General features: G+C 40.3%; 1 protein-coding gene across 1 annotated transcript in view; it reads left to right on the forward strand.

Moving 5' to 3' along the window:
- The first annotated feature begins 15,773 nt into the window (after positions 1–15,773).
- Positions 15,774–22,998, forward strand: part of ST6GALNAC3 (ST6 N-acetylgalactosaminide alpha-2,6-sialyltransferase 3) — a 535,914-nt gene continuing 528,689 nt past the window's right edge. The window contains exon 1 of the mRNA XM_019837261.2: positions 15,774–15,966. Within this exon, the coding sequence (XP_019692820.2) occupies positions 15,949–15,966 (18 nt within the window). The 5' untranslated portion in view covers positions 15,774–15,948. The remainder of the gene's footprint in view (positions 15,967–22,998) is intronic.

Consider the following 22,998-nt stretch of genomic DNA (forward strand, 5'->3'; position numbering starts at 1 on the left):
CTACCTTCCATTTCATTAGTTCTCTTTCACCTGTTAAGTTCTCTTACTTCAATGGATATATTTTTCATGGCTAAAATTTCAATGTAATACTTTTCACACATGCCCATTTGTTTCTTATACCACCCAGTTCTTGCCTTATGTCTTCTATTTATACCTGTAGTTGTTTGCACATTTTAAAGGTGTTTATTTCTAAATCTCTTTCATTTTCTTCCACTATTCCAGGTCATAGTGTGCTAATTCCAATCTCTGCTATGTCTACATTCTGTTTCTCTATGTAGTTTGTAATTTTTTATCACAAATTTATTTTCAGTTTGTTTTCCGTGTGAGTCCCATGAGACCCGAGTTATGGGGGGCGGGGGTAGTTTTGAGTTTACTCTGCAAGATCCCTAGAAGTTTCATTGGCCTTCCCCTAATTTTTATATTAAATTTCCATGGTAGATAGTGTTTCCAGAGAAGCCCATAACAATATCTCCTCTCCCACAAGCTCGTTTGCAGTGTGATCTTGCCACTTCCCATCAAGACGTGGAGTTTATTTTCCCTTCCCCTGATTGTGGGCTGCCCTTTAACAGGCTTTGAACAGTTTAATGTGGTAGAAGTGACACTGTGTAACTCCCAAGATTTGGTCTTAAGAGATTTCCAACTTTCACCTTTACCATTTGGAATGCTCCCTCTTGGAGGCCCATCATCATGTTAGAATGCCAACAACATTAAGACCACCCTGCTGTCTACATAGAGAGGGGAAGGCCAAGTTAGGAAGCACCAGAACAAACATATGAGTGAAGACTTCTTGGACCTTCAGCTTCACTCAGCCCAGTTGAGCCACTACCTGAATGCAGAGGAGCAAATGAGCCCAGCCTTACATGGAGCAAAGGCTTGACCTGAATCCCTGACTGACAGATCACAAGCAGATGATCCCTGACTGAGGGACACCTGGGCGGCTCATTTGGTCGAGCATCTGACTTTGGCTCAGGTTATGATCTCGTGGTTCGTGAGTTCAAGCCCCACATCAGGCTCGTTGCTGTCAGTGCAGAGCCTGCTTCAGATCCTGTATCCCCCTCTATCTGTCCTTCCCCCACTTGTGCTCTCTCAAAAATAAATAAACATTAAAAAAATGATCTAAATCTACCACACAGTCTTGGGGTTCTTATTCTTACAGTTGGCCCTTTTCCACTCATGATGTAGGTAGATGGCTGCTGTCTTATCACTACCTAATGGGTACAGCCTTTCCAGTTCACCTTTCACTATGGTCCTTCCATGTCAAGTCATTTCACCGCAATGACTGGAAATGTATCCCCACTCATTAGGACTCCACTTCTCAGCGCCTCTGGATGACTTTCTCTGATCATTATAAGGAAGACTGAATAATTATTTCCTCTCCATGCCACCCCTCTACTCACAAATAATGGTTTTCAGTTTTTTATGGAATGAGATTTTATTTCAAGATATTTGTACCTAATGAAGATTGCACCTTACCTATTTCACTAATTCTCTTCACATATTTGTGCCTCAGTAACTGAATTATTTTTTTCCTACATACCTCACTACATATCCTTTCTGCAGAATTTTACACACATTGTCCTCTTTGCATGACATACCCAACCCTCTGATGCCCAAAATGTAATTAAAACCCCATGGTGTGCTAAAACCAATCTTTCAGTTCCTGCTAAAGTACTTCCTTTTCCGTGAAGTCTTTTTTGAAGGCTCAAGATATAATCTCTTCCTCCCTTTAAGACTAATAATAATTTTAACTTGTAATTGGCTTGTGATTCCTACCTTCTCCAGATTTTACAGCATAGTGCTTTAGAGCAGAAGCTGGCAAATTACAAGCCTCTAGACATCCAGCCCATTGCCCATTTCTGCAAATAAAGTTTTATTGGAACACAATCACACTCATTCATTAATGTATTCTCTGTGATTGCTTTTGCATTATGATAACAGAGTTGATTAGTTGTGACAGAGACCATATGGCTCACAAAGCCTAAAATATTTACTGTCTGGCCCTTTACAGAAAAATTTTGCTGATCTCTGGTTTACAGAATGAGAATTGGACTTTGAATCACCACCCTTAACATTTACCAGCTATTTGATCCACAAGCTTGCTGTGAAGGTCAAATGATAGAATAGGAATGAATTTTTTTTTTGGAACATTTAAGGCATAAATATAGAGTATTTTTATTGCTGTTACTTTGCCCTAAGTTAAAATATGTTATGATTTATCTCTAACTGAATAAATATTTCTCATAACGAAATAAAAAGAAATTAGAAACAGTGTGGTGTTATGTAGATGCTATTGCATTCTTTTTATAAAGGTGTACAGACGTGTGCACATGTGAGGTGCTGTAGAAATACCTGGATTAAGCTCAGAAAAATAAAAGAAACATTTCCCTTTGTAAGCTCTAATGTGGAATATTGTGACTGTAAAATAGACACGGGTTAGTGTGTAACCAGCACATCTTTGCTTGTTTGTGCAAAATGTCTGTCTTAAGATGATTTTTGAAAGTGAAGAAGTTGGCCTTGCCATTTCTAGTCATGAAATGATATCTCAGCTTTTGTGTTTTTGCAGAGCCAGATTTTGGAAAATATAATGTCAAAGATGGTTTCTCAGTGTGGATGAAAGAAGTGAAAGGCCACTGTTAAAAACACACACAACAACAACAACAGCAGCGAACAGGCTGATTATACACAGATAGCTCGGAGACGGTGGTAAAGGGAGCCCCTTTTCTAACCAACTCTCCCAGCCAGTGGTACTTTGAAAGAAGAAATGTATGTCCCATCAGGAAATTTTGCTTCCTTATCCCTTCTGGGACATTATTAAATTTTCTTCTAAGAAGGAGACCCCAGTAGGCTACAAATTGTTTTCTCCACTGTTTGTGCAGTGAAAACAGCGGGTAGGAGGGGAGTGTTTAAGGAGCCTGGCATTCTGCAGAGCATCAGGGCCTCTTTAATTAGAGAGAGGCTGTCAGGAAAGATGAACAATGTTCCCTTTGTTAGAACAACACAGTGTCTTTCAAAATCATATTTGTTTTTAAACTCAGTGTATTTGCTCACAACCACGATGAGAAACACAGTTGAGGTGATGCATAAGACTTTGAACAGGACAAGTTTGCTTTAAAAATTATAACAAATGGTGATACAGGCTTTAAAAATCGGGGACTGCAATGAGAGTATCGTAAAAAGTTCGCTCTAACTTTGAAATGTGCTGATAAATGAGTTATGTCAGCTTGAGGGGAAGTATAGTACACATGGATACTTTGGATATGAAAATGGAATCAAAACTATTCTCTTCTGACAGTACAAGTAAATTTTATGACAATGGATTTTTAGTTGCCTTTTTTCCTTTCTTAGGCATCTTCAATTCTAAGTACATTCATGAAACAGATGATAGAGACTATGAAAACTTTTCAACCTCTAGGAATTTCATTGACTCAGGCAAGAATATTTAGAGGGCTTGTTGTTTCCAAGTATCTTAGTGATGAAAACAACATCATCCCAAGGAGTCTTATTTCCTAGGAAAATTGGTCTGATATGGCTGCTCATTAAGTAGTAATATCTTAATGAAGCCTCTTCTTTAATAAAAGTTACCAAGGGAACAGGATCAGTTGTTGAGATTCTGCTCTGGTCTTTGTACATATAAAATGCCTTTTGTTGGGGTACTGGCTGGCTCAGTGGGTAGAGCATTTGACTCTTGATCTCAGGGTCATGTGTTCAAGCCCCAGGTTGGACACAGAGTTTACATCAACAACAACAACAACAACAACAACAAAAATAAAATATTTTTAGTTGTATTTTTTTTCCCAATGTGGCTTTATTCTGTGCACTGCAGGATTACCCAATAGGCAACTATATGCATTCTAAAAGCATCAACAAAATAGGGGCATCAAAAAAACAATTGGGGTGGGCAAGAAGTTGATTGTGTGTGTGTGTGTGTGTGTGTGTGTGTGTGTGCATGCGCACATATTCATGTGTATTTATATGTATGTCTTTATATATGTTTCTTATGTGTAGTAAGATATATTTTGATATATTTTGATTCCTTATATACTTCTCATATATTTTTTACTTCCTGTATATATTTCATATATATGTATTTTTTGTTAGGGTTCAAGCTAATTTCCATGAGAAACACAAACAAGAACTTTGCTTGACCTCCTTATGGCCAATTTGTGTTTTAGTAGGGTTTCTCTGCTGAATTATATATTGAGGGAGGGTACCACTTTATATTTCCAATCAGGACTTGAGTTTGTCTTGTATCACACTAGGTCTTTCAGAGGAAATCAAGGAAAGGACAGACATAGTCCCTTTCCACAAGGAGTCTGCACGTGAGACATACACTCAGGAAACAATTAGAGACTTAACCAGTATATTGTAGCCAGTAGTTTTAGTTGTGTGTGTTTGATGTCTTCTTTGGCTTGATTGGTCGTTAACTCTCATGTTGACAGAGTCCTTTATTAAATTGTTAAATACCCATTTGTTCAAAATATAGATAATTTGCAGTTATTGATAAAATTCTACAAGAGATAATCCACCACACCTCAGACAAATGATCAGAGAGCAACTCTCCATAGTTGGTGTTTACCCAGCTATTGTCTAGTAGACTGATGACTATAGGAATAAGCCACAGGGGTACCCAACTAACTAGAACCTTCAAATGATTGGCTTTTCCCCTTGCACTTTTGTCTGGTGAAAAAGAAGAAATGCTAAGATGATAACCAATAAGAGGAATTTTTCTTTTTTGAGTCCTCGAGCATGGTTTTAGATCAGTGTATAGTAAGTCCAGGGTCCTAGCTCACCTTCATCTATAGTTCTGCTTAGTGAAAACTATTATTGCTAAGAATAACACTGGAAAATACCAGCCTTTAAATAAATATCAATTCTGTTTGCGGCATTGCTCTCATAAAGTAGACAAGTACCTGCAGAAATGTTTTTTAATTATAAAAGTAGAGGCAAAACAATTTTCTATATTAGTTGGTACATTTTACTGAAACTGTGGTTTCACTTACCATTACTGAAGTAATTAAGTTTTGTTGTGTCTGGAGAAGTGCTCTGTGTCCTGACATTCTTCTCAGGGTATCTGAGAAAGGCAAAATCTCTAAAGAGGATGGCAAGTTCTCTAAACAAGCCTATCAAAGAGATCCATCAGTAAAGCTCAATACAGAGGAGAATATCTCACTACAAAATGAGTCAGGGTCATAGTAAAGACCTTAGGAGTTTTGAGGGGGAATTGAATGCTACAACTGTTATAAGGCCAGGAACTGTGTTTGCCTTGTTCAGGGCTACATGTCTACCCCCTTGCATAGAATAGGCACTTGGATGAATCTGTCAAATATTTACTATTGTAAGGATCATTATATAGATTATAGCTGTTGAATTAGACATTTGCAGATGAGTTAAATTTTAACTGCTTGCCGAGGATCGGGAACACCATCCAGGTAGCAGAAAGCATGTGAAAAAATGCTGAGGTGGAAAGGCAAGTCATGGGTAAAGGGTGGGGTAAAATATTGCACAGAGTTGGAAAAAGTCATTTAATGGATTATCCTATGTCTTATATCATGCTTAGACTTGGTGGTGGTTTGAGAGAGAGTCATTTTATGTTTGTGCTTTTATTCTTCCACATACCTCTCTCACTCCCCTCTCCCAACACCACCTTGTGGATTAGAAGAAAGAGCATTGCTTATTGCTAGGGTCAGTTTGGGTTTTAGCCTTAAAGTATTCTGAACAAAAATGATAACTGGGCACATCCACTCTCAGATACAGAGCTAAAAGAAAGCTTTGCAGGATTCCAGAAGTATTTCATTTGACAGCATGTCTTCACTTTTATTCAAGATGAAACCTTGGCTAAATCTCATTATTTTGCTACTTCAAATCCATAAATATGCCACTTGAGGTGCCCCTAAAGAACACTACTGCATTGATGGTTACTTCATGAGGTCACTGGTACTGGGTACCCTGAGGAAATGACATCCCTGATGCATCATTTTGCTAAGTGCCCCTGCTCAGTGACAACACTGATTTGACTTCTGAATAGGCGTGCTTCCTAGAAATTACGCTTCAGCTGACCCTACGCCACACCACACATTACATGTTTAGTGATGTCACTCGCATTCCCCGGCTGCAGGCAAGAGATGCCTGAGAAGGAGAGGAAGTTTACCATCGAAGGGAAATGGAAAGTGTTTATTTTATGTCTCTTGTCAGAAGGTCAGCACCAGACACACATTTCAGGGCTCAGTGCACTGAACACTCAGACACACATGGACATTGGAGTGAGTGTGGAGAATCCAAGGGAAATGTGGGATCATGAAGAGACTGGCAGATAAGAGTTATGTGTAATGAAAGAGCTTTAATATGATGCAAGGGAAATGCCAGGTTTCATGTAAAGGAGGATTTTGGAAAGATCAGAAGTAATGGAGCTGAGGGTTCCTGAACAATGTTGTAAAATTTCCTTTTCAAATATGCTGGGCTCTCTCCTTTCTGAGATAGACTAAGTTAGCACTATCTTGATAACAAAGGGATAATTCGAGTGCCCACTTAAGACATTAACATTTGCATGATAGCCAGGTCTCTGTGACCACTTCACATCATTCAAAAATAGATAAATCAATTCTGCAAATAAAGGCCCTGCTATACTTACTTTCTCTAATTCTTCCCTGAGCTTGACAGTGAATATTTGGGTTTAGCTGAAATAAGAAGGAAAACAAGTGTAATTTAGAAGAAAAAAATCTAGTTGGTTATATGAGTAGCTTCAATGTATAATTGAGCATCAGTTACTCATCAGTAATTCAATCACCATTCTCTATTCTCTACATGGCTAAAACTTTGGTCATATTTTATGTAATCCCTGGCCATGAGAAAGATAGGAAGTGTGTGTGTGTGTGTGTGTGTGTGTGTGTGTGTGTGTGTGTGTACCAGAAGAAAACATAAAGAAAATAGAAGATTTTTTTAAGTCAATGGGTAAATAATTAATTTAATTTTATTTTTTTATTTTTTTTTTAAATAATTAATTTTAAAACAAAGTCTTGATGGATTCTGATATTAGGGGCTGGAGGAGAAATGACAAATATTTTGAACCTGTGTCTACTTTACAATTTACAATTACTTATTATCATTACTATTTTTACAAACTGCTTGCTAAAAAATTGAAGCAGCTCACATTCATTGAACAAACACTACTGAATGCCTTACATTCTCTTCCAGTTGCCTAAATTTGTTGAAAATAGGTACAGTTAAAATTCAGTTAAAATTCATAAGGGCATGTACAGTGATGTGATTAGTAGGAGGGGACACTTCTCAGTTGGTCTCTCTCTTAAATTTCTGTGTTATCTTGCAAATGGAGGTATAGAATGCCTTTGTCCTGGATAATCTTTTCAAAGGTGTTTATACAGCTCCTGGTCTTGGAAGAGAAAAATATTATTTTCAGCATGCCTATTGCCCATTATAAAAGATTTGAGTTCTCTAAGCTCAGGGTTCTTCTATGAAACAGAGCTGCCTGTGCGTGCGAGTATATGGTTTTCTTCAAGTTTTGTTGTGGGAATTGGGGCCCCAGGAATGGATGCAAATGCTGATGATCTGCCTGGGAGGAACTCCTGTGAGGAATAAATAGCTCTATGACTGTAGGTAATAAATAGTCCTGTATCTCTGGCCCTGGAGTCTTGGGCTTTAGCCAACAGCCATAAAATGTGCAGATAACTTCATAGTTTGCATGTACGATAAAATTTCAGGCTCTTCACAAACAGGCCAATTGCTTTGAGTATTCACATTTTATTCAGACAAATACTTGAGACAAACTAGTACTTTTTCAAGGTTAAAGATCTCCCTGGGTCTTTAATTTTCTTGTTCAATTTAAATTGAAAAACTTTCCCAGGGAAAAGGGGTAAAGTAAAGGTAAAATGAAGTGATGGAAACACCAAAAGTAGTGAAAAAAAGAAAAACAGGTCAAGGAAAAGAGTAGGACATAGGTATTAAACATTTTTATATGTTTAGACAGTTTTAAAATTTGGGGTTCATCCAATGTCTGTGCTACCAGACATGCTTTTGTTGAAAATATAGAGAAGCTAGTTTGTCAAGAGAGAGGTCGCTTACTATTCTTCATCTATTTGTAAATGGCAAATTTTTATTGCAATTTAAAAATGGAGAAAGCTGCAAGTAACTCATTTAAAATGTAAGCTGTTGAAAGATGCAGGAAGTGACATGTTTCTGGTGTCCAAATCATGTGATGCTTGTTCTAAATACTGGTGCACTCACCACCTGGAAGAGAAGACTAATCCTATTTGGAATATGCCATTATTTAGTGTGTAACTTCTTACTATTTCTTAATTACAGAGGTGTCAGTGAAAACTGCAAACTCAGTTATTTAAATATTTAATACCTTTGAAAACCCATATCTCTTCATCTATTAGACAAAATGGACTTATTTATAATATCCTATTCATTTCATTAAATGAAAATAAAGATAAAATAAAGTGGAATGGACTGAAAAAAATCATAGTGTAAGTCAGCAAGTCATTTTTAATGAGAATAAATATTGAATAAACATAATGCAATGTGACTGATTAAAAAATACTGTAGGGTGATTTTTAAAAATCATGTTGGAAATAAGGCAGCTTCCACTTAAAAGCATCACTGATTTCCTAATCAACTGAGAACACCCACAGGGGTAATTACAGGCCACTCTTGTCATTAAACACAGACTACAGAATCCATCTAAATCAAGTAATCACTCTGTTGATTAAAAAACAAAACAAAACAAAACAAAAAACAACCCCAAAAACAAACAAACAAAAAAACCCACTAAAATAATCTGATACATTCCTTATAGGGAGTGACCTGAGAATATCATATGTGGTAGAGGACTTAATAATACATCCAAAATTCTCTTCTCAAAATCTTTGAGTGGTGTCCAAAATGGTAGGACAGCCTGATTTTCAATTTTATAAAGTTGTGGTTGCTTCTCACTGGGCATTCTTAGTTATCTCTTCAGAGGTGCTGTATTTCCTTGCTTGGGGCACAGAGAGGTATAGGATGCAAGGAAAAAAAAAAACCCATCAGGAAGCTCTATTTGGGAAGTAAGGCTAAAAATAAAAGGCAAATAAAGATTTAGGTAATAAGACAAGTTAATGCTAGAAGAAATGATAGGATGTGAATAATTGCCAAAGAATTTTGCAAACAGTGATTGCTGGAATTCAAGTCAGGGAAACAGCAATAGGCTAGGGTGTTCTAAAAAGGCATCAAGGACCAAACAGCATTTGATCCAGGCCTTGAGGATGAAATATGGCAGAATGAAGAGTGCAAAGATTAAGACGGATTGACAAACTACTGTTAGGCCCAATCTGGCCTCCTGACTGTTTTTGTACACCTTTGGAACTAAGAATGGATTGTACAGTTTTAGATGTTGAGAAAAACAAAGAAGAATGATATTTCATAACACTGAAAATTATATGAAATTTAAACTTCAGTGTCCATAAATAAATTTCATTGGCACACAGCCACTCTTTATTTATGTGTTTGGCTGTTTCTGTGCTACAGTGGCAGAGTTGAGGAGTTTTAACAGACACCAAATGGCCCACAAAGTCAAAAACATTCACTGTCTGGATCTTTACAGACAAAGTTTGCTGAATCCTGGTATAAGAGACCACTGGGCAAAATGGTGGAAAGAAAGGTTGACAGGCCTGTATCTGTATCTTTATCTGGAGATAAAGAGGCACCACTGAAGGTTTTGCATATAGGAAGGAGCCCAACTATCTCTGGTTCCTGAACATATCACCTGAGCTTGCAAATGTTTGTTAAATCAACAAATGAACAAAATTTAAAAAAAAATTTTTTTTTTCAACGTTTATTTGTTTTTGGGACAGAGAGAGACAGAGCATGAACGGGGGAGGGGCAGAGAGAGAGGGAGACACAGAATCGGAAACAGGCTCCAGGCTCTGAGCCATCAGCCCAGAGCCCGACACGGGGCTCGAACTCACGGACCGCGAGATCATGACCTGGCTGAAGTCGGACGCTTAACTGACTGCGCCACCCAGGCGCCCCTGAACAAAATTTTTCAGATTCCCAAGTGTACTGTTGTTTTATAGTTGTTACTCTTGAAAAGAATGAATGGCTTTTCTGTATGGGATGTGCCCCTTGACCCTCTCAGGTTGTCTCTCTGTGTCTCAGGTTGTCCATCCTAACTTCACACAGGTGTGCATGAGCAGCTCTCACAGATTTTGACATTGTTGGACACAAAATGACACCTTGTGTTTGGGGGCTTCCCCAAGAGTATATTTAGATGACTTCTCCTTGGACCATTCTTCTTTGGATTGCATGACATTGTGCTTCTCCTACCTTTCCTACAATAGCCAGACATAGATAGAAAAAATAAGGGTTTGTATTATTAACACGGGGAATTAGCAAAAAATCCTAGTTCTTTCCAGAGGGTTTGTGAGAGCCAAATCATTAGAGAAAAAATGATTCAGGCAAAACAAATTGCATACGGAGGCCAACTGTGAGACCCTGTCCTGTGGGTATCCCCATCAGATCCACCATGGATGCATTTCAAATACTAGATTTCCACTCTAATATTTTAAGACAGTATGTCATCAAACCTCACTAAGAGAAATCTAAGAAGAGTGTACAGAAACACACAGGGGAAGAACCTCATAATAAAAAGAAAACAAACTCTAAGAAATGTGGTTAAGAAATATCAAACTCAATTAATAATGGAGCCTTCAATAGCCTTAGAGAAATCCAATACAAGCCGAATTCAAACTACATGCCTGTGCTTCCACCCATATTTACTTTCAATTGATTATATTATTAAAAAAATCTTAGCGGGGAATTGCTTAAGAAAAACAAATCTGGTTAAAACCTAGAACATTAATTTCAGATTTTTTTCTTAATTAAAAACAGATTTTTTTTCTTTTTCGGTTCATTTGAAAAAAAAATTGGAGAAAAGATGAGAACTTCCAACAGGGAGAGTAGAGCTGAGATGAACTTGAGAGAGAACATTAAGGGAGAAGGAGAAAATATATAATATTTTTAAAATGTAATTTTAAAGCATGCATAACTTGTTTTGGAGTTCATCCCAGATAAGTATGAGTATAGTCAGGGATAATGATGAATTCTGGATTAGAACTGTATAAAGCTTTGAAAAAAGCAGTAAGCTAAAGTTTTCGGAATGCAAAACGGATGCCATTTTAGAATGATCTGCTATCCAAAATGGAGGGAAATGTAGCTTACCCCACATGTCAACATATTCTCATAAACCTATATCTAAAAGAGCACATTTATAGACCTAATTGGACACAGATACTGATATAGACATGCACATGGACATGGACAGGATAGGCATGTGCTTTAGGATATAAAAAGTTCCTAGGTCATTGCATTATAACAGTGCAATGGTTTCTAGAAAAAAAAAATCCTTTCCTATTCTGGCTCAGAATGTAAAAAAAAAAAAAAATGACTTTCCCATAACATTGTATAATGGATCTTCCAGTCACAGTCTCCTATGGAAGCATAATTTATGTAGTGGATGACAAGAAGAGGTTTATGATATCTGGAATTCATTTAAAATCTTTAGATGGGAAAAATGGAGATCCAATTAAAACCTTAATAAATGACTCTGTGTTGAATATAAATATATTAAATTAATATGTGTGCAAGATGAAATTGGAAAAGTTATGGGAGTCTTCATTTTAATTCTATTTCTATCAGGAAACTGTGTAACTGAGAATTACTTTGTAATGGGGCTGTTTACAATGAAGCAAAACTGAATTTAAATAGGACATTTTAGCCCATGACTGGTCATAACTCATGAGGTCTCAGCCTTAAGGCATATTGAGATCTCATTGGTGAAAGGCCTGTGGGGAGAGGGAAGATGGACCAATAGGAGGCAAGAAAGGCCCTAGGGATACCCAGGTAGCCATAGGACCAGCGCCCAAGGATCTTGCCATGAAGGAAAGCAAGAGCAGGCAGGTTCCTACATGGCAGGCTCTATATTGTAGGTGAGATACAATAGCGAGAGTCTTTGGTGGGAGGCAGTTCTCATGGGCAGAAGGTGGTAACGGCTTCGCTGTATGGGAGATCTAGATGGGAGGTACCGTGTCTTTGTTAAAGGACCTAGGGACTGAGGGCTGATAGATACAAGGTGAATGTACCTACCCTGTACATTCAGATAGACAAAGAATATCTATCTTCTACATACTTATATACTTGCCCTAAGGTTTTATATCTTAGGGAGGATATATACTTACCCTAGGTTTTCTGACTACCAAACTTTAGAGAACAATAAATCTGAATGGTACCAAACGGTAGAGATTGGGCTTCTTACATGCCGGGCAGCTGATTATAGTTGTTAAGATGGCAGACCCAGAAGTCAAATTACCTAGGATCAAATCCTTGTTCTCCCACTTACCAGCTGAGGACAACAACATCCATACTGATGTTGTGCGGATCATATGGGTTATTGTATTTAATTGCAAGGTGCATCCGTTTTGTTCTTTTTGGAAATAGGTTTTTGGCTCTAAGTCACATAACTTGAGACTTGGAAAATTGTGTTACATCTATGGACTAGACTATAGTTTGGCAACTCATAAAACAAAAAAAGATCCTGGGCATACCGTCCACCCATCCCCATCCTCTCACAAATCTGGCCTGCACCATCATTATCTAATAGGTTTAGAACCTGTTTTTACTTCCATCCAACAGCTTTTTCCATCCAACTGCTATCCATCTAAGACAGTGATTGTTATCACTTCGTAAAACTGCCCAGATTTGTAAAACTTCAGCTCATATTTATTGCAGAATCTGTTGAGTTTGTATTTAGGTTGTTATAAATGTGCCTTTATTTAGGCCTAACTGTGGATGTTAATTAAAAAAATAACATTTTGGGAAGTGTGGGCATGGGTGAGCGATAGTTGAATTGGGAGAGGGATACCCAGACTGATGGAGCTGGTAAAGCCCTCACCAGACCCTCACGTGGGTATACTCAAGTCACAATATGCTGAGTGTTTGTCTCATCATTGTTTATCTTTCTGAGACATTCATGGTGAATGACAATCATCCTATTCATCCTTTCCTATGAGCTATCTTTTTTTTTTTTTTTTTTTGAGAGAGCAAGTAGGGAAGAAAGGCAGAGGGAGAGCGAAGAGGGAGGGAGGGAGGGAGAGAAAGGGAGAGAGAGAGAGAGAGAGAGAGAGAGAGAGAGAGAGAGGGAGAGACAGAATCTCAAGCAGGCTCCATGTTCAGAATGGAGCCCCATGCAGGGATCAATCCCACGACTCTGGACTCTGAGATCATGACCTGAGCTGAAATCAAGAATTGGACGCTCAACCAACTGAGCCACCCAGGCACCCCTCCATGAGCTATCTTTGTCAAAGGTTTTTTTTTTCCTCCTCCAGATAAAGAGCTACCATTTTGAGAGTGTCCATCTTGCCAGGAATTGGGGAGAGTGGATTTATAAGCATCATATCATTTAATTGTCACAAGGATATATACTACTATAAAAGCTGAAGTTTAAAGAGAGGTACAAGACTTGATCAAAGTCACCCAATAAGGAAGTGCTCAGCAAGGTTGCTCACTAGTCAGCTGTGTTGTTGCCCAGACCAGCAGACTTTCTGGAGAGAGAATGATATGATCTGCCTTACCCTGCCCCTCTCACCTGCCACCCTGCTAGGCTCAGTCTCTCTTTCCTTAGAGCCTTGCTTCCACTTTGGTTACAGACCTTACCATGTTATATTATCACGTATCTTTTGTGTTTCCCACATGACTGAACCTCGGGATGGTATTAGAGACCGTGAAAATCATTCTCTCATCCCTGGCAGGTCTTTTAGTACCCCAATACAATTTTTTCCCCCTCCTCCAGTTAGTGGTAGCTCAAAAAAGACTTATCTTCCAGTAGCAGCCCAGTAAATTTTTGTTGAATTCATAAATGAATAAGATATGGACTTTTCTTGGCCTACTAAAGACCATGAGCTAAAGCAGTGGTTTGAAATATATAGTGCCAAATATATATATATATATATATATATATATATATATATATATATATATATATATGCCTGATCGAGAAGTTCTTACTGAAAACACAGCAGATCTCTGAAGCACATGGACGGGCTTGAGGAAGGAGTGGGAGAACAGGATGTGGTCCCTTAGGGAGACTGAAAAAAGGAACTTTCCCTGGGAGCAGGTAGTCTGTCCAGTTTTAGTTTTTGCAACGCTTTTCCTGTGGTGCCTCCTGCTCTCTCAGGATTCTGAATGTTCACACCAAGAAAACACCAAATCCTTTGAAAGCCTGGTTTCTGCCTTGTGGTTTGTGAGCCAGTCTCATGACGTCACAGCCACCAGCAGCCCACAGTGCTTTTCCTGACTCCATGTACCATGTAGGCAAACCAGACAGGGCTTCTAGCAAGTGAAACTTCTTTTGGGTAAATATTTTGGGCCTGGTTTTAAGATTTCTCTCACAGACCAAGTGGTGGAAATCTGTGTATATATACAGAATGCTCTCTCTCTCCCTTCTTCTAAGTGTGTGTTGCCACTTTCCTCATAGAAATAACTGTTTCTCTTAGCCAGTTCCTTACTTGGGGATTGGGCTTTCCTTGTTGATTTTCATTTGAAGGGGGCTGCTAAGGAGGGGTGGAAAGGATTCAAAACATATCTTCTACCAGGCTGCCTGCTTCTTAAAGCTGCACCTTTTGTTTTTGTCATCAGGGTCTTAAGGTTAAATGAAGAATGACCTTTCTGGATTTCTAAGCCTAACAGGAAAGTTTAGATTTAACTTTGTTACTGAAGTTACAACAAAGTTCATTCAAATTCTAAACTTGTAGCAGGGAAGAGCAAAGTCCTATGCTTGTGGGCACAAACACAATTTAAAAAACTTTTTAAAATGTTTATTTATTTTTGAGAGAGACAGAGCATGAACAGGGGAGCAGCAGAGAGAGGGAGACACATAATCTGAAGCAGGCTCCAGGCTCTGAACTATCAGCACAGAGCCGGAGGCAGGCTTGAACTCATGAACTCTGAGATCATGACCTGAGCGGAAGTCCAAAGCTTAATTGACTGAGCCACCCAGGTGCCCCACAAACACAATTTATATACATATACAATCAATGTATATATATATGAGAAAATATTAAATTTTCATATACATGCATATTTTCTACTATGTATTTATATACACATTTTTCATGAACACACAAACTTAAAGCAAGAAAGCAATTCATACCTGTGTGTACGTGTACATACACACAAAACATACACAGTGTACGTTTCCTGGCATCTTTTGTTGATAGGTATTTGTGCTCCCCTGTTAGTGGCAAATTATTAATTCTGGATGAGCCCATCACAGCATTTTTAAGCAGAGTAAAGGCTCTACCCTTAAACAGCCCAGGGAGAATTTCATTTGCTACTTTTGAAGAATCCTTTGATATGCCCAATACCTGTAGAAGGGTGATTCCAAACCCACTTAACTTTTTAAAAAGTGTGAAATGTCTGCAAGGAGTTCTCTGATCTGTTGAAGGAGACCGAATGGGGAAGAAAAGGCCGCTTTCTCTCCCCAGCCGGACCCAGATCCCTGCCTGCTGCTGAGCAGATTTTGTATACGTTGAACCACAGAACATTTACTGGAAAAAAAAAAAAAAAAAAAAAAAAAAAAGAGGGACAGAGAGTGAGAGAGAGGAAGAGAGAGAAAAGAAAAAGTAGCAAGCATCCAGGAGCAGCCGCGGGAGACCGGGACGGCACGTAATCCGGGGGCGGAGCCTCGAGGGCCGCCAGCCAGTGGACGAGGCCGGGGGCGGGGCCCCGGCGCGGGGGGCGGGGCCTGTGCCCGCGCAGCTCGCACCGCGGTCCCCTTATTTGGATCTGCGGGAATGTGGGCTGGAGCGGTCCTGCTGTGGTACCAGCCTCAAGCCTGTCGCCGGGACTGCCCCTGACCCAGACGCGCCTGCTGCTCGGTGGCAGAAGGGCCGGCGGAGCGCCATGGCCTGCATCCTGAAGGTAACGACTCGGATCTGTGGCTCGGACGCGTGGTTGGCCAGACCCTTGCTGCTAAGAGGCAAGGAGTCAGCCGCGGTCCCACCGCATCCTCATCTCAGTTGTCTTTTCCTGGCATTGATTTTCTTTTTGTTCCTTTGGCAAATGCATATGGAGGGAGATTCTGAAACATGCAGCTGGCACAGCTTCTCTTCCCACCATTCCTGCCTGCTCGCGCCTGCATTGAAGGAGCTGCAGACTGTTGGCTCCAGGGGAAAACAGGGCTGTGTGCCGAATAATGGGGATGGCAGGGAGGGGAGGGGTGCTCCCGCGGGTCCCGCGGTTCTGTTGCTTGAGGCCTTTCAGGAGCCTAGGAGAATGGAGAAGAGTCTGGACTTGGGTTACTGGTGCTAAAGGTTATATAGCACTTTGAATGGGGGCGAGAGTGAGCGGGGGGGGGGGTTCTCTTGAGCATTTGATCTTGTGAAGACAAAAACTTATGAGTTTACAGGTAGTCCCTTAGGAATGAGTTTTCCAGGAGACCTGCTAGTTCTGTGGTGCCATTAACTCTACTTTGGAAAAGTTCATAGAAAGATGTTTTTATTAGTAGAGAATCTCTGACCCTCCTTCAGCTCATAAATTTGAACAAACCCAATGATTTCACTTCATATCAGAGCTGGCCGAGCCACCTCTTCTTTGTTGAGTTTTCTTTCTCCAAGTCCGGGTTCTTAGCCTGGACCAAGCATCTTTCTGGGTTTACCGCTTTGTGGTGTCAGGTGGGAGGACTTGGTGTCAGTGCCTGACTTGAGAACTTTCCATTCCATGGAGAGAGGTGTTTTGTTTGTTTTCTGTTTTCATTTTCTCACAACTGTTTCTCCTCCTGCCTAACCTGACTCCTGACTGCCTGAATCAAAAACATTCACAGCATGGTTTCCTGGGCCTTGACTGGAGAAAGCAAAGGCCTGTTTGTTCCAAGGTTGGGGGAGCTGTATGTGATAGAGGAAAACACCAGAAAAAGATTTTAGTTGTTGTTTATTGTGAAATAGCTTTTGTTTCTCTTCAGGATGATTTGAAGCCATCTACCATTAAGCTAGTTACCTGAGTCATCTTAAAACATGTGTGGTAATGATACAAATAAGAGATTAACCTAGTAGAGGGTTTTTTTTTTTTTTCCCTTAGCGTAAAAGAGGTTGGATATTTCCTGTGACTTTTCTGAACTTCCTCTGTTTGGTTTTGGAACATTTTCTGGGACATAACAAACGGTAGCAAGATCAAGAGGAAATACGTAATAAATACATCCCTATTACAATATGGTATTTTTAACTTGGAGCACAAGTACTGAAATAAGAATATGAGTTGTCTTTATTATGTATTATATTATTAGCTGAAAGGGCAATTGAGGAGCATGACATTTATCGTTGGCCATCTTCTTTTGGTTTCTCCCCACCTCATGTCGTACATGTTCCAAACGTTTTTAATGCATATCCCAAGCTACACATGAATCTGATCCAAACTTTCTTTTCAAGCACCTCACATTAACCTCAGACATTTGGGGCATATCTGAGTCCTCCTTATCTTTCCCCCACCGAAATTCATCTGAGAGGTAGACACGTAAACTACAAAGAGGTTTGGACTCAGAAAAGCCTTGGTCGGAATGCAGGTTCGGCCAGTTGCCACTGGTGTGACCTTGGACAACTTACTTAAATGTCTTTGTGTCAGTTTCCTCAATGTAAGATCAAAATTATAGCAGCTACTCCACAGAGTTGCTGTGGGGATAAAGTAAGATAGGGTATGAAAACTACTTTGTGGCATAGGCATTAATACGTGCCACATTTTTTCTGACATGTAATGAGTGTGTAAAGAATGCTTACTATATTCTCTGCCTACTTCGTATAATATAACTCTCATTCTTACATCAGACCCTGCAAGGTGAGTAACATTGTTTAAAACCCCATCTTACAGATGAGGAAGCTGAGTCCTCAGTTTAAGAGATGTTCCCGAGGCAACAGGGTTAAGGACAAAGTAAGCATGGAGTTAGACCCAAATCTGCCAACCTTTTTTATACTTTAATGCTGTTCTCTGTACTTTCCCAGGTGACCACTTTCGAAGATGCCCTAATACCATTCAGAGCCCTTACCGTATTAGACAAAGTACCTGTGTGCAGTCATGGTCTCCATGGCCTATGGTAGGCCTTTTCCCCTTGTTGTCTTTGAAAGGCCATACATGGTGGAGTGGAGTCTGGAGACCTGAATTCAGTGCAAACTTGGCCTTCTGTACGTGATTTTAGGTAGTCTCTGCAACTTGCTCATTTTAGAATGTAAATAATTGTGATTATCTGGCTGGGTTTTATGAAGGTAAAATGATGGACTTTTTCTTCTTTTTTAAACAAAACATTTTCTGCCACGTGCCAGCCTTGGACTTGGTGTTGACATCACAAGATGTATGGACCATTGACTTGGTTCCTAAGTGGCTTACAGTATAGTAAAGGGGATAGAAAAGAAAATGCACATTTATGTTACAGTGTGAAGAGTAACATAGATCTGTGGAAGGCATAATAGGGCACAGAAGTAGAGAGCAGTGAACCCTCCTATTGGCTAGTCAAGACAGGCTTTCCGGGGCACCTGGGTGGCTCATCCTGTTAAGGGTCTGACTTCGGCTCTGGTCATGATCTCACAGTATGTGGATTTGAGCCTCGCGTCGGGCTCTGTGCTGACATCTTGGAGCCTGGAGCCTGCTTCAGATCCTCTCCCTCTCTCTCTCTGCCCCCCTCACACTCATGCTCTCTCTCTTTCAAAAATAAAAAAATAAAACATATATATATATATATATATATATATTTTAAAGACAGGTTTTCCATTTACTATTTTGGAGCTAGATTTTGAAGACTGAATCATATTTACTATTATGGAGCTTGTGTTTTTGAAAGGTAACTTTTGAGGCAGTGTTAACTTTACTCTGTGGGTGAAAACTAATTTTCTCAACAGATTTTTGAAGTAGATTTTATTATCCATTTTTATATATGAGAAAACTGAAAGAGAGGTTATTACCTACATAGCAGTGACCCTAAAAGTGGGGACCTCTGACTAGCTAAGAAGATAAGCCCATGACAAGGCAGCTGGGATGGGCTTTTGCACCATACAGAACCATCCCCTTGACGTGCTGTGTATGGTGAAGGCCCTTTCTGCCCAAGCACGAAGCTGGCTCTTGTAACAGAATGATGATTATGGCCTCAATAATCATTTAATTGTGAAATACATATTCATTCCACATTGTATGGGCTTTGAAGCCAGAAATATGTGGGTTTTACTTACTAACTGTATAACCACAAGCAAGTTTCTTGATTTCATTGCTCCAGTTTCTAGAATGGGGAAAATCGTGCATTCCTCAATGGGTTATGCTAGGGGTTAAGTGAGAATATTGCACATTAGAGAGGATAGGCTAGTAATAGTTAAGTAAAAATGAGTCTGGGCTCAGTCAGTTGAGTGTTCCTTGAGTGACTCTTGATTTCGGCTCAGGTCATGATCTCACGGTTCATGCGATTGAGCCCTGCCTTGGGCTCTGCACACTGTCAGGTCCTGCTTGGGATCCTCTCTCTCCCTCTCTCTGCCCCTCCCCTGCTTACTCACAAACACACACAAGCACACGTGCTCTCTCTCAAAATAAATAAACAAAAACAAAAACAAGTCCAAGTTTTCGGTTCCTTTCTTGCCACACTCCTGGTTAGGCAGCTCTCCTGGGTAGCTGTGCTGTTGTGAACAATTAAATCAAATCAAGGACCAGTCTTTTGCCAAGGAGTGTTTTTTTTAAACGTCTTTGAAATTTCATAGACAAGAACGATATCTCATTTGTATTTTTTTTAATTTCTAGTGAAGTAAAACTTTTAAATTTATATTGTCATTTGTTTCTCCTCCACTGGCAAAAGTTCTGCTTATCTTTCCACTCTTAGTTCAGTGTCACATCTGCGGTTAAGCCTTCCTGTGCTTCACCAGGCTTGTTCTCTGCTTCCATGATATGAGTTCTTATCTCTGTAGCAGCAGGTATTACCCTGAACTGTCGATTAACTGTTGACATGCCTGACTCCTCTGTTTGATTGTGGACTCCTAGAGGGCAGGGGCCTTCAGTAGGTCACTCAGCTAGTGTTTACTGAGTGCTGTGAATGACTACTGCTGGTAGTGTGGGAGTATATGGATGGAGATATTGGTGGCCACCCAAATGAGTCTTGGGGGCAGCAGAAGCCTTGCCTTATTCAGCTTGGTATCCCTAAGTGCTAGCCTGACTTTCAGTAAAGTGTTCCCTAAATGCTTGTTGAATGTATTAATGCATTATCTTTTTGTTTTTTAAAGATGTTTATAGACATGGGCCTGATCTATCCACCTCTGTAAACATCTGAATTCTTCATGGATATAGCATGGATTTTTCACTCTAACATACAACAAGCAAGCAGGTAGGGCTTATCAGTTACTTTGCGCCTTCTCAGTTTGTTTCTCATACATCTGTTACTGTGTCTCCTATAAACCCTGGAGCCAATTTGAAATCTGAAGGGAAGGGGAAAGGGAGCGCTGGACTGGGAGGAAGAAAGGAAGAAGTATAGGAGTGGCTTATCTTTTGTTCTTCTGATCATTTTGGTTCTCTAGGTTAACAGAAACAAACAAAAAAGCAAAAGCAAAAACAAAACAAAACACCAACACCCACAATCCCAATTTGAGGTACTCAAACTGAGGTCTCAAAGTGTTAGAAAACGGTGTGGCTTCACTGAGCCTGGAAAGCCGCAGAGACTTCACAGGTCCGCAGATTACAAATCTGAAACTCTAAGAAAACCCCAGCAAGTGGGATGGACAAGGCACTTCGTCTAATAAATCTTCCCTGATGTTTCTTTCTGCTGCGCAAGAGATGCTAAAGTCTCCGGAGCAGCCGTCCTGCCGAATTTTCAGTCTTGTGGTAACCGAACAGAGTGTTTTTGCAACTTCCACGTGCTTTTGCAACGTTCCTTTGGGGAACCGGTCTCTTGTGTAAAAGCAGTGCTCTTTGGATGAACTGATAACAATAGGAACAATAATAGTTGCTATTTATTGAACACCTAGAGTGTCCTGTGCTGAGTGCTTTATAGAAGTCATCTCATGCAAACTTGTATTATAATGAAGATACCGAAGTTCAGAGACACTAAGTAACTTGTCCCAGGTTACTAACCCAGGTGTGGTTAGTAAGTAGTGAGGATGGAATTCACCTGGCTCCGTGTGGTTAGTTAGTAAATGTCTTTTTACCTTCAGTGCCAATTGAAGTGAATATTTGTGGGGACTTTGTGTTTACTTCACTATCTTCTACCCAGGCAGTACTCAGTCTAGACAGCTTCCTAACACCCGCCTGGTGAGGATCACTTTTAGCTGTGTTGTTTTTACTTGTTCCTTCTTCAGAGTTTCCTTTGTGACTGAGGAACTAGGGGAAATAGAGGGGCCACAGAGACTGAGGAGGTAAGAAAGTTCTAATTCTGCCTCCAAGACTGAATAGCCCTTTGATCCTGGGCAAGTCACATGACCTCTACCCCTAGCCTGAGAAACCCACATGTCCCTTTGGGGGTGGGAAGGAAGGAGAGGGATAGTACAGAGTTGGATTTGCCCTTAGGCCAAGCTTCAGGGCCCCTGCAAGGCTCTGGGAAGAGGCCCTGGATGTTTGTGTTTGTAATTTTATATCCACTTTCTAAAAGAGTCCCATAAATCGTATAAACTCAGGCTCCCCAAGTGGACCCCCTCTGGGGCCGTGTTGGTGTCCAAAAGAGTTAATGCTCGCAAAGGCACTCTTCCAAGCAGAACCCACTGCACACATACGGCAAAACTATTATTAGCATTATTAATAGTTAGATAACAGCTTGAGTTGAGGAACCTGTCTTGGGGACTGGTGGGAGGAAGAAGGGTTTAGGTCTGAGGAAAGCAGAGGGAGCCTATTAAGCTTTCCCGTAGATGGCTGGGGAAAATTATGAAATCTCCTCCCCAGGAGGAAAACCTCTATCTGTTTGTGAAAATTTAACACACACTTGTGCCTGAGGGCTGGGAGTTGGATGAGTTCTTTTCTGTTTCCTGGCTTCTGGGAAAAGTAGAGGAAGGCATTTTTCTAATTGGAGAGAGTAGATTTACAAGTGCTACCAGGATCCCATTACAGAAAGTTGCTGTTAGCTCCTGGTTATTAAAAGGCTCATTATTCAGTTTATGGATTATCCAGATCCTGTCAACCCTGGCCGTTCTGATGTACACCTTTTATGCCTTTTACTGCCAATTAGCACCTCCACCAGAGCCAGGAGAGGGAGAGGAGCTACACCCCAAATTGTTTAATTCTTCTCCTCGTTAATAGCTGTGTCAAGGTTTGTCAGCAGGCAGGTGGTTATAGGAAATGGCTCAAATGAGGTGAAGGGATTATCTGTGCTTTCACTATTGTTTTCTCTTTTCCCTCAGCGCGAGGACTGAGTGTAGGCTCTGGTTCTGATTTTAAACTGATTTAAAGTGGCCTCATCAGAGACCTTGGCCCAGGGTATCCGGAGACTTCAATAAACAGGAGCCTTGGGCTAGGTAACATTCTCACAGAGGCCCTGTGCCCCATACCCCATCATCTCCAGGCCTCTCTCATTTCCTGTGTGATGTGGATGGGTGGGGGCTCACAACATCTGGTACTTGGGAGGGCGGGGGAAGTTATTTCCCAAAGAAATGGCTTGGGAGCCAGGAAAGAGGGGTTCTTGTACTGGAGTCGTTCTAGTATTTGGATAAAGAAGAAATGTATTTCTTTGCATATACTTAGCAATGTAAATATGTAAATAAAAATATATACCCAGGGTGCCTCAGTTGGTTAAGCATCTGACTTCCACTCAGGTCATGATCTCACAGTTCGTGAGTTTGAGCTCCGTGCCGGGCTCTGTGCTGACAGCGTGGAGCCTTGACCCCACTTGGAGTTGTCTCTGTCTCTCTCTGCCCCTCCTCCACCCCTGCTCACACTGTGTCTGTCTCTCTCTCTCTCTCTAACAAAAATAAATAAACAATTAAAAAAAAATATATATATACCCACATTCATACC

Source organism: Felis catus, chromosome C1, assembly GCF_018350175.1.
Source record: "Felis catus isolate Fca126 chromosome C1, F.catus_Fca126_mat1.0, whole genome shotgun sequence".
NCBI lineage: Eukaryota > Metazoa > Chordata > Mammalia > Carnivora > Felidae > Felis > Felis catus.